The 16,351-nt window shown below is 32.4% G+C and overlaps 2 protein-coding genes across 5 annotated transcripts in view; both read right to left on the reverse strand.

Annotated features, from left to right (window-relative positions):
- LOC106765471 (cingulin-like protein 1) overlaps positions 1 to 2,654 on the reverse strand; it is a 4,528-nt gene extending 1,874 nt beyond the window's left edge. Inside the window, exons 1-4 of one of the 4 annotated variants that reach the window (XM_014650111.2) lie at positions 2,192 to 2,652; positions 1,919 to 1,978; positions 1,311 to 1,413; positions 460 to 1,057 (exon numbers count right to left, since the gene is read on the reverse strand). In XM_014650111.2, the coding sequence (XP_014505597.1) occupies positions 460 to 1,057; positions 1,311 to 1,413; positions 1,919 to 1,978; positions 2,192 to 2,254 (824 nt within the window). In that variant the 5' untranslated portion in view covers positions 2,255 to 2,652. Of the gene's footprint in view, positions 1 to 459; positions 1,058 to 1,310; positions 1,420 to 1,918; positions 1,979 to 2,191 lie in introns of all 4 variants that reach the window. The other 3 variants (XM_014650110.2, XM_014650112.2, XM_014650113.2) reach the window with 3 other exon arrangements.
- Positions 2,655 to 12,125: 9,471 nt separating this feature from the next.
- LOC106766973 lies at positions 12,126 to 15,382 on the reverse strand. Its single transcript, XM_014651776.2, has 2 exons — positions 14,918 to 15,382; positions 12,126 to 14,794 (listed from the first exon to the last, which is right to left on the reverse strand). Exon 2 carries the CDS (start codon positions 14,565 to 14,567, stop codon positions 12,873 to 12,875), a length of 1,695 nt encoding a protein of 564 aa, XP_014507262.1. The 5' UTR covers positions 14,568 to 14,794; positions 14,918 to 15,382; the 3' UTR covers positions 12,126 to 12,872.
- Between the last annotated feature and the right edge of the window lie 969 nt (positions 15,383 to 16,351).

Here is a 16,351-nt window from a genome sequence, read left to right on the forward strand (position 1 = left end):
TCTCTTATATTACTCCCTTATATTCTCCTTATCCCTTCTCACTCCTAAGTTGATTTTGTTACATCTTTTGCCACCTCAGAACTACTCTTACACCTTTCTTTTTCTCCTCTCACACCCTCCAAACCTTGGGCTTACCACTATTGTCTAAGCCCACGTTCCTTGTCCTGTCAGGGTATGTGTGATACCTATGTTCCACATTGAATAGTATAGAATGCTCAGTGAAATACTTAAGTGGCTTGGTTCTCCCTCTTGATATCCTAAATCTTAAACACTAAAATGTTAACTGATATGTCCCCACTATGAAACTATCAATTTGAAGGTCAAGCCCGAAAGATAACAGCAGATCCCAATGAAAACATCTTCATCCTTCCGAAACTATATGCAACTAACATAACACGCTTAAGGTCCCATTTTAAAAATAATTATTCAAACATCTAAATATAGCTTCAAAATATGTACCTTGTGTCCTTCTCTATGCTGGAGTTGTTGCCTTGTTTACTCAAGGAAGATTGAGTCTTGCGTAGTGGTCTGTCCTTATTTACTTGCCAGTATTCATCCTTTTGAGAAGAAATTTTAGAGGTTTTGTTGGCAGTATCAAGCTTCTCTTTAAGTTCTCTATTCTCTTCATTTAGAGAGAGAATTATTTTTTGGGCATCCTGCAATGCAACCTGGAGCTCCTCAATTGATTTACTCAATTTATTATTTTCATCCAAAGTTTCTTCCTGGATTTTCTTGGCCTCAAAAAGACTCTGTTCCAAGGCCATCATGTCAAGCTTCATGCTCTCTACTTCAAGTTGAGACTCTAACGCTATTGATGAAATTGAGTCCTCTAGTTTCTCCACGGACAGAGCGGACTTCTCTAATTCTATTTCTTTATAACCTAGTTCCTGGATCAAGGAAAATTGCTTTGAACTGAATCGTTTCAGCTCTTCCCTCAATCTGACAACCTCATCTTGTAAAACTTCCATCCCCTCTAATTTCAATTCAAGGTTGTGAGCACGCTCTTCCAGATAGTTCACCTCTGCATTCCTAGCACTGAGTTGATCCTGAAGATAATCTGTATAATGTACAAACGGATTAGGCCGGTGAAAGTGTACTAAAAGCCTAAAAAATTTTACATCAGCATTCAATAAATGCATTCCATATAAACAACTATTACAAAGTAATTTTGAGGTAAAAGAGATATGTAAGAAAGGGGTAAAGAAGGACTACTCTTTCAAAGACAACTATCTCTGTTGCCAAAGTTGTTTACCTATGGAAGTTAAAATGTATGCTACGAAAATAAAAATAATTAAAAGAAAACAAGCTACCTATTTCTTGAGAACAGTTCAGCAGCTCTTTTTCCAAAATCTGAATGCGTTTCTTATCTCCTGCCCGAGCTTCTGATAATGACTTCTCACATTGTTCTAGTATCTGCATCTACATCATAAATCAAGACTAAATTTGTTAATTTTAGTGAACAACTGGCAGATGTATTTTCTAAATCATTATAGAGACTTAGAATTGATTATATTCGTAATAAGTTTAGTACATACAATTTGTTCGTATCATCTTGAGGGAGAGTATTGGATGTAACGGATTTAGGCTCTTATCTCTTCATTTTCCTATTTATAAATGCATAACTCAACATATACCACTGCAGCAAGATTTACTGAACTAAGTTCAAACGAATCTATGCAAGGTTTGACTTCACTCTGTATTGTTCCTTTACCAAGTGTTTTCGTCCCTCTCTTTTCAACTAATGTCTACTTGAGTGATTCTAACATTTAAGCATGTTTTATTTTGAATTTGAGGTTCAGCATGAAGAGTGTGTGCAGTAAAATTTGACACTGGAGCTCTCTATATAGGATCAAAGCATTAAAATCTCATAACACCGCTGTCGAACTAACCTCAACAACCTACCAACCACGTAACATACCTTGACTGCTTGAATGCTTAGGGACTGAGAACTTTGTAAAACGCGCTTCTCTTTTCTGTGCTGCAAATCATAGACAAAATATACAGTTGTTAAAGAAAACGAGATGGTGCATAACCTCACTCACGAACTGCGTGGAAAAGCCAATCAATATTTGAAAATTACAACATTGAAATACAAAAAATTCTCCATTCTACTCAGACTTCGTAATATTATACATTCATAAAATTAGGAATTCAAAAGAAGTAATTAAGTTTAAAGGGAAGGGGTGGCTACCAGGTTTCTAAGTTCCTCCGCCTTTAAGGGATATCGATTATCACTTCTGAAACTATTTGACATTTATGTAAACAAATTCGACACAAAGACATGGGAAGAACAGTGCCTGTTTAAAGCTAGAGAAACCCTAACCAATTCGCTAAAAGCATTTCAAAAATTTCCTAACCACTGAATGAAAAAACTAGAATAAAGTAAGCAAAACTGAGAACGCTTACACTTTTTTAACGAACGTTAGATTTTAGGGGAATTAGTGGGAAGGGTGAAGAAAGTAATTGAAACGGAAATTCGAAATCGAAGACGATAATTGAAATGGAAATTCGAAATTGGAGTAGAAGTGACCGGAACAGAAACGGCGGTGGAAGAGACTAGAGGCCTACTGCCGCGCCACCGAATTGCATTTCCGTCGTCGGTCCCTTCCTTTTAAATGCACTGTTTGCCACGCCCTTGATTGGGGATTATAAATAAATAAATACTTTAAGAGGAGCGGAAATCTTAATTCTTACATATTAAAATTTATACACGCGACATAATACACTAGTATGATGCATGGTTCACATTTTTTTCATAATAATAAAAAATAATAAAATTGCTATTATTATTAAATTAAAAATAACTTTATTACAAGTAACTTTTATTCATTTGGTAGGTATTTTTAAATTTAAAAAAGGTTTAATAGGTTTGGAGGTCCCTATATTTGGGGATTTGTTTCAATTGGATCCTTCAATTTTGAAAGTGATCAATTAGGTCCCTAATTTTGTCAATTTGAATCAATAAAAGTTAAATGCAGTTAACGTGAAGTTTTTGAACATGTGACACGCTGACGCTTCCAGGTGACACCGTTTCAAGTGCATAGGTGGATTATAAAAGGGTGAAATCTCTTTTAATTTAGGGATTTCACCTTCAAATACACCCTTTTAATTTAGGATTTCACCCTTTTATAATCCACCTATGCACTTGAAACGATGCCACCTGGAAGCGTTAGCGTGTCACATGTTCAAAAACTTCACGACATTAACTGCATTTAACATAAAGGCTATTATTGATTCAAATTGACAAAATTAGGGACCTAATTGATCACTTCAAAAATTGGAGGACACAATTGAAACAAACCTCCAAATATAGGGACCTCCGAACCTATTAAACCTTTAAAAAATGTCAAATCAACAAAAAAAAAATACACTTAAAGAAACCATCATTTAAAAAGTAAAATTAATAATATATTCATTTTTATTAAAAATATTTAAAAGATAAAATTAAAAAACAAATCTTCCATTGGTATAGATAATTTTGTTTCATATATATATATATATATATATATATGAGTTTGTTAATGCGTGTACGTCTGTTTTTTCAGTTGGTACATTTTAATAATGTGTATCGGATTATAGTAGACAAAAATACATTCATATATTATGGAATTCAAGTTTTAAAGTTAGGGATATTTAAACAATTTTCATTCTCAAAACTAAAAAAAACACCCAAACTCTCACTCACCTCTGTCATTCATCTCAATACTTTCTCTTTCATCTCTCTCACTCCAACCTTTTCTCTATCATCCTATAACTGAAAAAAAAAATATAAATATTCGTCGTTAAACAATTTACCTTTGTAGAGAGTTGAGTCACTAGCATATTCGCCTTCAGGCAAAGCTTCATTCAAGATCTCTTCAATTTCATCATCTTCACTAACCTCTCTAATTTCATCATCTGCAGATGTTGAATCGTCATCTCTTAAAAAACCTTCAGGCCAATTACCAATTCTTTCTGATGTCATTATGTTTGTGAAAATTAGATAAAATTAGATAAGACAAAAATTATAAAATGAAAACTCATTATAAAATCATTTTTTGTAAGAAATTGTTTAATAGCGAGTGTTTCTGATTTTTTACAGGCGAATTACCAATTTCTTCATATGTCATTATGCTTGTGAAAATTAGATAAAATAAAAATTATAAAATAAAAACTCATTATAAAATATATTTTTTGTAAGAAATTGCTTAACAGTGTTTCTGATTTTTTTTTTTTTAAATGGGGCTACAGTAGAGATGACAGAGAAAATGTTGGAGTGAGAGAGATGAAAGAGAAAGGATTGAGAGGATGAGAGAAGTGAGTAAGGGTTTGGAGATTTCTTTTTTCTTTTTTTAGTTTTTAGAATGAAAATTATTTAAATATCCTTGACTTTAAAACTTAGAATCCATGAGGTTATTTTTGTCTAATATAATCCGGTACACATTGATAAAAGGTATCAACTGAAAAATAGACATACGTGCATTAACAAACCTCACACACACACACACATATATATATATATATATATATATATATATATATATATATATATATATATATATATATATATATATATATATATATTCAAATAATCATATAAAACAACAAGTAAAACATTATCGTGTAATTGTTTGTGTGAAAAGTTACTTAAAAACATGATATAAATTATTTTAATTTTGTTTTGATCAAAATTCTCTGTTTTAATCATTATCTTGTTTTAAATAATGAAATTAAAAAAAAAATGAAATAAGTCACCGTAACATGAGAATGAAAAAAAGATTATGTTTTTACAAAAGAATGAGTAGATGGTGGAGTGAATTGACTTTATCTTCGATGTGAATACGAGTTTTAAATTGTTATGAGAAGAGAAGTTTAAATGTAAGAATTCTGACTCCCGTATGGGATATTTTTAAGTGTTTTAGCAAAAAGAATGAGTGTGGTTTATCATGAATGAGTGTTGTTTATATATTCAAATATACTTGAAATAACTTTCTTCCCTATTTCATGGGTTATTATTTAATGTAAATCTTATATTTATATTTTAACTATTGTTGGGTTAAGTATATAAATCCATCAAGTTCGAAAGTTAATAATCTTGGACCAAGTTATTAAATGAACGAGATTATTTGTTGTTTTCAACTCTTCCTATTTGATTTTATATATTATTTTTAGTTTTTTTATTCGATTTTATATGTTGCTTTTAGCTCTTGGACAAGTTATATAATGTTTTTAGCTCGTTGCTAAGTTGTACATGAACACTTATATCATCATGTTTTTGAACAATTAATTTATACTCTGGTTTTTTCAAGTAAATCCATAATCAAACACTAATAAGTCCATGGTTGGACATTTGTAAGGTACTTATAATGTTTTTCAAGTAAATCCATAATTGAAGAACGTGTGATTAGACAGTCGTAAGGTACTTGAAGTGTTTTTCAGGCAAGTCCATGGATGGACATGCATAAGATACTTGCAGTATTTTCCAGGTAGGTCAATGGTTGGACACTCATAATCGAATTTATCGAATAATCACATGTTTTGATGCTCATGCTCTAATTTACCAAGGAGTCAAATGTTTAGACACTTATACTTAGATTTATCAGGTAGTCACACATTCGGGCACTAGGCTCGAATTTACCGAGTATTCGCAAATTCAGACGTTGGGTTCATATTTACCGAGTAGTTGCAAGTTCAAATATTGAGCTTGGTTTACCGAGTAGTCGCAAATTCGGACAATGCACTCAAATTTATCAAGTAGTTGCAAGTTCTAACGTTGGGCTTAAATTTACCGAGTAGTCGCAAGTTCATATGTTATTTATGTACTTATGAAACATAAAGTGTAACATAGAATAACACAAGGAATTTATAGAATGTATATAAACTTATTTGCATCAATGTGATCTAAAGCAGTAAAACTAGTTCATAAGTTAGATATTAAAGTATTTATGATGTTACGAGCCTTATCTCTTATTATATATATCCCTTAGGGCATTTATGATCCAAGATGGAATGACCTGACATTTGATGCGGATTCGAGCCATGAATTGCCACGAGGAGGAAAGTCCACCTGCAAGGGCTCTAACACCAAAGTCAGTATAAGATATTTGTCAGTGTTTTAGCAAAAGAAATGAGCATTAACTTATATTACTTCTTATGATGATATATGATATTTATAGGCTCTTTGAGCTTGTTGGTATCCAATAAATAACAACAACTATGATAAGATAAGAGTATAAAAAAAGATAGAAAATAAAAACTTTGTTAATCATGAATAGGTGCATTTATATCTTCAAATATATTTGAAATACCCACTTACCTTATTTTATTTTAGGGGTTATTATTTCATGTGGATATCATATTCAAGTTCTAATGTTTGTTGGACCATTTTGGGTTTAACAATAATAATATATTTTGGATAGGGTCGACAAAGTTCTTAACAAAAAAAAAGAGTTATATTGATTTGGAGTGGATTGATCTAATATTTAATGAGATTTAAGCTTTGAATTATTACAAGGAGAAAGTCTAAGATTCAATGTTCAAGATAGTATATGATATTTATGAGTGTTTTGACAAAAACAATAAATATTAACTTATATTACTCTCGGATAAGTGATATTTATAGATTCTTTGGACTTCTTGATATTAAAATTTAATAAAAATAAAACAAATATTATATGTGAATTTAGAGTTACATATCAAATTTGTGTATTCTTCAATAAAATATTATAACATCTAAATTAAAAATTAGGAAGGAAAGTCATGTATTTGAAAATGTAATAAGTTTTTTTTTCTTGATCTATATCAAAATTTAAAGAATACATAAAATAAAATCAATACAGAAAAAGTCTTATTTAAAAAAAATGGAAACCTGTAAAACAAAATATAAGAAAAAAAAATAATTTCAACGTACGATTATCATATTTCACTACTTGTCTTACTTTATTATTATGAAACAAAACATGACTAATTATTTTCTATAATAATTTATAAAAGTAGGAAGAAATTGAACGTCAATTTACAACTATAATATTCATAAAAAAAAAAATTAACTTTTGTCTTTTATTCAACTCATTGCGATAAATATGTTTTTTTTTCTTCTTTTTATATGACATTTACGTTTTCCAAAATAACAACTCAAATGAAATCAATTTGTTTTCTTATTAAGCTAATTTAATGACATTTATTTAAAGAATAAGATTAAATTGGAATAAATACTTGTGATATATATATAGGGGTTTGTTAACACGCGTACGCCTGTTTTTCAGTTGGTACGTTTTAACAATGTGTACCGGATTATAGTTGACAAAAATACCCTCATTTGTCATGGATTTTAAGTTACTAAAAAAAAGAGAAACCCAAACCCTTACTCACCTCCCTCATTCCTCTCAACCCTTTCTCTTTCATCTCTCTCACTTCAACATTTTTTCTGTCATCCTACTGTTGCCCCAATTGAAAAAAAAAATCACAAATCCTTTGTCATCATAGATCTCTCATCTCAACATTTTCTCTATCATCACTCCAACATTTTTTCTCTCATCTCAACCCAATTGAAGATGGTGGTGGTAATTTGAATCAAATATATTTTTTAAAAATTGAAAAAGTTTACTCTTTTATAATCATTTTATATTTATTAATGTGTGTAAAATGAATATAAACTTTGTCACTTTATGTTACTCTTTCCAAATCTCAAAGGTAAAAACTGATTTTACTGTTTTTTATCTTGTACAGTGGTTAAAGTTTATTCTAAGTTGATTTAGTGATAAAAAATAAACATGAGGAAATTAAAGAAATAGGTATAGAAGAGCTCTCTAGGAGTACAATTCTTTCAATTCTAGGTTGTAATCTTACATCATGTATCCCAGAGAAAGAAAAAAAAAACACTTTGTGTAAAGGGAAAAGGACAATGGAGGAAAATATCTTGTTGTTTAAAAATATAATGAAATATGGTGTAGATGTGTAAATAATGTATGAAAATTTAATTGATTTATGAAGATTTTATTTACATGATTTCATTTAATAATAAGAAGGGAAAATATATAACACATCCTGAATGAACAGAGCAAGAGCAACAAATTACGATGTTAGGGAGAAACAAATTGGATAAGTGAGGAAGGTGGATTAGGGTTAGGCAAAGGTTTCTGATTTTTTTCAGTAGGATGACAGAGAAAATGTTGGAGTGAGAGAGATGAGAGAGAAAGGGTACACATTGTTAAAACATACCAATTGAAAAACAGACGTACTGTTAACAAACCCCATATATATATATATATATATATATATATATATATATATTTGGTGAGTACAATAAATATTAACATTGTTTAAAACGATAGCAAATGTCCTTGTCGCTCTTTTCCTCGCGCGTTTCTTCTGCGCTACAATTTTGTTGTGAAGGAGAAGGATAAAATGTTACTGTGCTCACTCACATATACATATTGGTCCTCGATTCATCCCTGCCGTCCATTTTACGTCTCAGTTGTATCAGGTAGAATTGTTTAACCTTTTCTTTCCAAAATAACATCGGAAAATCTTTATAATTTCTCAAAGACATAAAATTATCACAAACTATTTAATTGAAATAATATAATATAGAAATATATAGTATAAAAATGAGTTTAACTTTTGCCTTTTTTGCTACGTTTTATTCAGTTTTTTTTTTTTTCAACTTTTTAGACTGATTTAACAGTTTGGATTTGGTTTTCAAAAAGTGTCCATAGTTGTTGCATCCAATTCTGTCGCTTCATTATGCCTATGTGACGTATGCTACTAGGGTTACCTACTTTTTTTCATCTCTGCTTCCTTTTTTGTTTCTTCCTACTAATAAAAAAAATGCTTTTGAATTAATAAACATTTAATGAAAGTAAAAATTACTATATTTAATAAAAAAAAATATTTATTTAATTCCTTGATCCTTAATGCATACTGAACTAATAATGAGTATTAAATAAAACATATTTTAGAAAAAAATGTTAATTAGAGTTTTATATTTTAAAAACACGAATTATTAAACGACCAAAGAGATTTCTTATTTTTTAATTATACCTTTCCTTACATTGAAGGAATGTTAAGGAATAAATTTTTACCCCTACTTTCCATGTTGAACCACCTAATTGATATACACACCCCGGTTCCAATTTCTTAACCCACCCCAACCTAAATAGATTCTAAAGCATTGGGCTTAAATTACAAAAATCCAGAGAAAGTGGTCCATAATTAAATGTGGTTTAAGCTAAGCTAAGCACGGTGTAGGTCTAAGTTAGTTTAATTCACCTTTTAGCATTTTGCTTTTCTTTTTAGCTGAAAGTTTCCCCCACTTGGACAATAGAATTAAATTATCAGATAATAAATTCTTGAAAATGGAAGCCACGTGATAATAAAGATTATTGCTTTAAAATGTAGTAAATTTTATCCATTAATTGCTTTGAATTTTAATGGATAATTAATCATATATCTCCCAACCATTTTATTAGGAATAATAGCCTACTGTCCCACTACTTTGAATTTCACAAAATAGATTTTGATATATAAGTGGGAAGTGGAACACAAGAAATTAGTTTATGCATTACCTAAATCACTTAACGAAGATGGATGAAATAACGTTGATTCCAACATCAAGAACTGAAAAGTGAATCCATTAACAAGGCAAGAATAGCTGAAATAGAAGGACTTTTGTGCATGCTTTTCCATTACCATGTTAATTAGACATAAATCATAGTTTTATAAGTACTTCATCAGAGTGAGAAATGACAACGTAGTTCTGTTGTTGTCCCTGTTAGGTGTAGGTACCATGTCATGCAAACTAACATTGACCACCTTTCAATAACCCACTTTTGTTTTTGTCAAACATCACTATGGAATGGCATTACAAATTTACAATAACCAACTACATAAGCTGCTTTAATGATTTAACAATTCTTCTGCTGGGTGAATTTTCTATATTTCATTATTCATATGATAGTTTAACTCAAAATCTTTAACAAAATGATGGAGAATAATTTCATTGGCGAATGATGACGTTGTTTTAGGATAATAAAACAACATTGTTGAGACAGAAATATATACAATCCGAAGAAAATGTTTTTAATGATCAACATCACATATATTGTAGAGTTTTAGCTCAGACTTTTCTCTCTAAATTTTAGTGACCCTTAATAAACTAATAGAAATGGAAAACTCAAGATCCAATAAAAGCTGAACTAATCATTTGTTGTTTATTTTCACGACACCTACCACACATGTTAGATTTATACCTCACGGGGCACCGTCTGATCTTAACCTTAATTTTGATTACTAGTTAAACCTTAATGATATTATTAAATATTGCCACTAATGATGTTCTCAGGAATCAAACTTCCAAACGAATCCCATTGACTCTATAAACTAAGTTGACCAAGTGGCAAGTATTTTAGCTCTTCTCCATCCAAAACTAACTTTTATCTTCTTTATTTTCAAATCACTTTTATGTTTTCCCTCAGGCCAGTTTGGCTGATGTAAGGCTGCTATACGTGTATACAACAATTTAATACTGTAACACTATTAAGTTTCTTGTCAAACTTTCTTTCAGACCTCATTTTTTTTCTTTAATTTCAACTTTAATCGTAGCTATGCCAATTGCACGTTCAAATTTATAAAGTGGAACTGTGTACTTTCTTCATATATATTATTCCCTCGTTTTCAAAATAATTCACTTTAAAATCTTTTTATTTTTCACTAATTAGTTATTATTTTCAAAAAACAAAAAATATTAGTTAATTTTGTTCAATTGAAAATGAAATATTATTGATAAAATGGAGAGATGTATTATAAGTAACCCGTTTTCTTCTGAAATTGAGAATCTGTACCGACTTTTCTTAATCTCCGTGTAAAAGTACAGTTATTTATATATTGGTTTAAAAAATATTAAAAATATACGGATTTAGTACATAGTTTTCTTTATATTATATTACTTTTTAACTATTATTGCGAGGATAATGATTCAAGAATTTTTTTTTGCCAGATAACTAGTTTTAAGGAGAACAAAATAAGTAGTTGTTGACAGATTAAATTATTTATTTTATTTTTACTTATTTCGTAGTCAAAGCCAAACAAGAGCAAGCCAAATGACTTCTGAAAGACTTTGATTTAAAAAATAAAAAACTGTCATTAGCAAATTTTATTTAGTAAATGTCATACTAACTTTTTTAATTTACCACTAGGATAATACTACCTAATCTACACTAGAACAGATAGAAAGATAAATATGTAAGCATATTTTTTTTTATAGGACATTAATATTCTAACATCCAATAAAGCTTTTACACATAATTTATATATACTATTTTACTCTTCAATTTTTTTATGAATATAAAAATTTATTTTTTTAATAACTTTTGAAAGTAGGTTGCCAAGTGATATTTTTATTGTAAAAAAAATATTTTTTTCTTACATTTATAGAAGAATCATGTTACTTTGATGGTAAATTTTTTTTATACCCATTATTTTATCTTTTAATATTTTTTTATAAGTATAAAGTTCACTTTATTTTTATGACTACTTTACTTTCTTTTATAAGAGTACTTATGTCACAAATTGAAGTAATATAGACACATTTTACTCCAATAATACATTCCTTGAACAGTCCTTGTTTCTATATATTATTTAAACGTAATTAATTTTGTTGAATTATTAAAATATTAACTTTTTATTGATAAACAATGTTTTCCTAGTATGAAGAAATGTGCTGCAATGCTTTTTTAAGTTTAAAACAAGAGCAACTCCATTAGAGTTGCTGTACCTAAGAACCAAACTTGCACTGTTGAGATCGCAGAGCTTTCCTTTCAGTCTGTTAGCAATAGTTGACAAACAGTATCAGAATCATGTGGGAGATACCGAGAGCGAGCAAACAGAGGAATTCCGCCATACAGTGCAAGTGACCAAACGCTATGTTGTTGCCAAAGAAGACCGTTTACAAAATAGTTACATGCGCGTGACACATACTGATAATGCTAGCAATCAATCCATATTAATGGTGGCAGCATCGGATCTAAAATTTATTATGGTTAAATTCCCATTTTATTTACACATTCCATGACCAAAATGCAAGAAAATTGAGGTGATTCTACTAGAAAAGAGAGTGTTGTTTAAGCACTTGGTTGAATTTTTTAGTAAGCTAGGTAGAGAGAGCTGCACTTTGCGTCAAGTTTGTGGCGTTGTAATTTGAGTTTGTTGCATAGTAGTGGTCCAGCCATCTCCCTCATTCCCTTGATGAATTATTATGATTTTTGCTACTGAGTGTACATAGTGATTAGTGAGAAGGATTTATTAGCACACCACTTGTGTGCCAAGAAAGAGAAGGAAACAACAGATGGGTGGTCAGGTTTTATGGTAGGTGACTAAACAACCACCTTGTGCTCACATGTCTTCTTTATGTGTATTATAAAATCTACCTTTCTATCTCTTCATGTGTAATGCCTTGGGCTACCTATCCCATTTTTTCAACACCTCATTCATTTCTCTTTGATGCAAAGATAAATAATTACCCCACAAACATGTCACCTTCCCAGTTTATCATTATATAATTAACTACATACATCTCTCAAATGCATACCATTCTGTGCCACAGTACCACGGATATCAGTTAGAATTCTTCAACTTTCAAAAAGAACCAAAACAGTAAGCTTGAACTTTTCTCAACTGAAAATTATTCTACCAATAACATATGGCACACGGAAAATAAAAAAACCAAAAGAGGAAGAAAACAGTGTGTTATGAGCTAATTGAAAAAACTGAAGAAGAAGAAGAAGAAGCATATCCTGTAAAGAATTAATGAAATGAATGCAGAAACATCTCTATACAGTTTGAATCTTCACTCTGAAGTAGCAGCACTGATGGAATAAACTATGTGTCACCTTTGGCTATAAGATCAGGCCTACCAGTGCCTCCTGCTTGTGGTTGTCTTGTACTACCCACCAGGGTCTGTTAGAGTCAGCATGACTATTGCTTTCTTCCTCAGTAGCAGCAGGAAGATTAAGATCAAGGAAGTCCCTGATTTCTGCTACCGGTTCCTGAAGTACAACTGTTTGAAAGTTTCTACTCTCAGACCCAGCAGTCATATGAGATCTCTTGTGGCCACCCAAGGCTTGGCCTGATGGAAAAACTTTGAGGCAAATTGGGCACTCGTGCCCCTTGCTCTTCTTGGACTCAGTAACTGTTTCCACCTCATCATGAAAACCAGCACCACCCTGTTGCTGTTCCCCAAGATACTCACGGTCAGTGTTGTTCACGAGCTTGTGTTCGGTTGTTATTGGATCAGGAGAGAGATCAGTTTCAATGCTGTTTTCGCTGCTCTCATTTCTCGAAGCAAAGCATCCCTTGATCTTCTTGTGGCTAGCTCTATGGCCTCCAAGAGCTTGGTATGAGTGGAAGGTTTTATTGCAAGTGGTACACTCAAACTTGCCTCTCTTGTGAGAGTTCTTGCTTGATTCAGGTTCTGAAGCCTTGTCCACCCAGTTCTTGTTTGACTTCAATTCAGAGCCGAGAAGCTTTGTCTTGATCGAATTGTACTTGTTGCCGGTAGCAGCGGACTTTGATAAAATTGATTCTGGTTCATTGACTCTGCTCCTCCCACGTTCCCCTTCTGAATCCTCCAATGCAGACCCATACTGAAGCTCAGAGTTGTTGACCTTTTCATACCCTTTACTAGAAACTCCGCTTTTGTTCGCTCCAAATCCATTTTCAATAGTCTCCACAGTAGCAGCAGTAGTAGTCAAACGCTGCGAACTCTTTCCTCTGATTGAGTTGGGATTTTCCGAATTCCCAACCTCCCACTTATTATCACTTTGCTTGATCATTCTTGCCGTGTTAGGCGTGAAGTCAGTGCTGCCATCAAATTTGGCAACCAGATTAGTTCGAACCGAAGATCGAGCTTCGAAATAAGCAGAGTTGTTGTCAGAGGACTCGGCAACAGAATGAGGACCACTCCAAGGACTCACATCCCTACTGAGCATCATCAAGCTCATAGCAACCTCTTCTTGCTCCTGCTCAACCTCAGAGAGAGAAGAGGAAGGATTGGCAAAAGACACAACCGAAGAAGTTGCTGCGGCAGAAGCAACCGTGTACCTCGTTCTTCTCTTGGACCTTCTTCTCTTATTTGGAGCAGTTGCTTCGTTATCAGACTGACTATCCATGATCACCTTAGCATTAGTCCACGAATCTTGATCTTCCAAGCTGTCAGAAGCTCTCTCTTTCTCGGAGTGGCATTTCATGTGACCAAACAAGGCCTTCCAAGAGTGGAACGCTTTGCCACACTCTTTGCAGAACTTGTCAAACACCAAAGCGTCTTCGCTCGAATGATCCGAGATTCTCCAAGTCTTCTTGGGGTTCTCTCGGAGGCCATAGCCAGCGTTGGTTGCAGCAGCTTCGGAATCTTTGTCTCCATCATTGTTGAGAGACGAGGAAAAAAGCTTCCTCGTCGGAAGCTTCTCTTTTTCCTCCGACGACAAGTTGGTGATATGAGACCTCATGTGGCCCCCCAAGGATCTGCCACAAGGGAAGCACTTGCCGCAGAACTTGCACGCGTGTTTGAATTCTTGAATTTGATCTCCTTCCATTGAATTGGGTGACGGATGAGTGAAGCAAAAGGGTTGGCCGTTGATTGGAGGCCGAATCAGAGAGTGTCCAGGAATGCTGAATTCATCGATCTCGTGACGCGAATCAGAGAAGAAGAAAAGTAGAACTGAAGAGACCCAGATCAGATTATTGATGTGAAAGTGCGAAAAGCTGCATCAGGGTACCCTTTTGCACTGAGGTTATTGGAGTTGCCAGAAAATTTGGAAATCTAAGGAAGAAAAAGAGGAAAAAGGAAGAGGAAGTGAAGGAAAGGAAAGGAAAGTAGAAGAAGCAGGATTATGGTTAGTTGAGTTTGGAAGAAAAAATGAAAACTTAAAAGAGGTGTGGTTACCTTTGTTGGCAATGATGGCGAAGAAGAAGAAGAAGAAGAAGGAAAGAGAGGAGAAAAATAGGGAGAGAGATGATTTCTCTCTCTTCTGTCTACTTGACTATATTTGGAGGAGAAATCCATGCATGGAAGCAAAGATAAAAAAGAGGGAGAGAGAGAGAGGATAGCAGCACGTGTACTCAACTGAGGATACTACTCCATTCCCAATCGAAGGGTGTAAGATGTATCCACGTCAGCATCGAACAGGCGAGGAGGAACCTACGAAAACTAACTATTCCTTCCTTTGTCTTGCTATTAAGGAAATGGTTATTGCTATTTCCACCACTCACTTTCTCACACTTGAAGTGAAAGGTTCCACCCTCCGGCCGTTATTCTTTGGACTTTCTATTAGTGAATGGTTTTTATTTCAGTGATTAGAAAAGATTTTCAAGTGGGACCCATGCAAAGCCTGCTCCTATGCCCACTGTTTCCTGATTCTCTCTTTGGCACGTTTTTAGGGCATTTTCGTCATCCAACTCTCTCCTAACTGCCCTTTGCTTATCTTAGCTTCTTCTACTTTTCAACTTGTTAAGAGCAACAAAGATACAGCTAATTGTATAAATTGGTTAGGTGGATAAAAATTAAGTTTAAGGCAAAAAGCAATGCTAATTCGGCCTTGTAATTAAGTTTAAGGCAAACATGTTGGGTCTGAGTGTTTCCCTGTTTTTGAATTTTCTTTGATATCACACGTACAAACTATGAGAAAAATGATAATTTGGTGAAGGATCAATTTCCAATATTGACGTTACACATAAATGATTAAAATGATATAATTTTGGGTCGTTGTCATTTCAAGTATTTTCAATGGATAAAATTTGTGGTATGTCCCCACCCACACCCCCTGAAAACCAGTCATGCGTTTTTTCTATTATGTCGCAACTGTGTAATAAATTTCTCTTACCACTCAAATTTACCAAATGCACTCTTCAGATTCTTCTTTCTGTTATTAACTTCACACCTTTATATTCATACACGTAATCCTACATACAAGAGAGAACCCACAATGCAGCTCAAAACTCTCATTAAAACATAGCATAAATTTATATCTTATACAATAGTAAGTATAAACTGTTGTCAATTCTTATGATATTTTTTGCTCGATTCTTATAAATTTAAAATAACAAAAACTTAAGACTGAAATTCTCACTACTGTTAGAATAAGCATTTTCAAAATGCTTTCTATGTCCAATAAAAAAAAATAGAAGAAATCAACAAATTTATCATATATAATAATTTATATTTAAACAACGTTAGAACTGAAAATTATAGTTACACGTATAAAAGGAAATCAAATCTTACACCGTGTTGGTCTAACTTCATTTTCTCACTTAAAAGGTATTTTTATAAGTTAAAGTCAAAATAAAGTTTCAAAAATGAAGTTGAGATGAGCTGAAATTT

This window comes from Vigna radiata, chromosome 7, assembly GCF_000741045.1.
Source record: "Vigna radiata var. radiata cultivar VC1973A chromosome 7, Vradiata_ver6, whole genome shotgun sequence".
In the NCBI taxonomy this organism is placed as follows: Eukaryota; Viridiplantae; Streptophyta; class Magnoliopsida; order Fabales; family Fabaceae; genus Vigna; species Vigna radiata.

Excerpts from the sequence above, each read along its gene's own strand:
- LOC106766973 (XM_014651776.2), bottom strand. The coding sequence starts at position 14,567 with ATGGAAGGAGATCAAATTCAAGAATTCAAACACGCGTGCAAGTTCTGC.